Source organism: Neophocaena asiaeorientalis, unplaced genomic scaffold (genome assembly GCF_003031525.2).
Source record: "Neophocaena asiaeorientalis asiaeorientalis breed wild unplaced genomic scaffold, Neophocaena_asiaeorientalis_V1.1 scaffold162, whole genome shotgun sequence".
NCBI lineage: Eukaryota > Metazoa > Chordata > Mammalia > Artiodactyla > Phocoenidae > Neophocaena > Neophocaena asiaeorientalis.
This window is the reverse complement of record NW_020172637.1, coordinates 3,417,850-3,418,068: the sequence shown is the minus strand read 5'-3', so window position 1 is coordinate 3,418,068 and position 219 is coordinate 3,417,850. Positions and strand designations below refer to the sequence as shown.

The 219-nt window shown below is 78.1% G+C and overlaps 1 protein-coding gene across 1 annotated transcript in view; it reads right to left on the bottom strand.

The window, feature by feature from the left end:
• NHSL1 (NHS like 1) overlaps positions 1 to 219 on the bottom strand; it is a 239,058-nt gene that overhangs the window by 236,407 nt on the left and 2,432 nt on the right. Inside the window, exon 2 of the mRNA XM_024739419.1 lies at positions 82 to 216. Coding sequence (XP_024595187.1) covers positions 82 to 216 — 135 coding nt within the window. The remainder of the gene's footprint in view (positions 1 to 81; positions 217 to 219) is intronic.

Here is a 219-nt window from a genome sequence, read left to right as displayed (position 1 = left end):
GGCCCCCGCGCGGGGAGGGGTGGGGCGCCACGGGGCGGAGGCACGAGGGCGGCGGCGGCGAGCCCAGCTCTGGCTGCTCACCTGCGCTTCTGCTCGCGGGGCCCGGGTCAGCGCGCCCCGCCCACCGGCGCCCCTCCGGGGCCTCTGTGGGTCTCCCTAGGCTCTCCCAGTACCCCTCTGGAAGGCGGCCACGGCTTCCGGGCCGCTTCGGTGGATCTA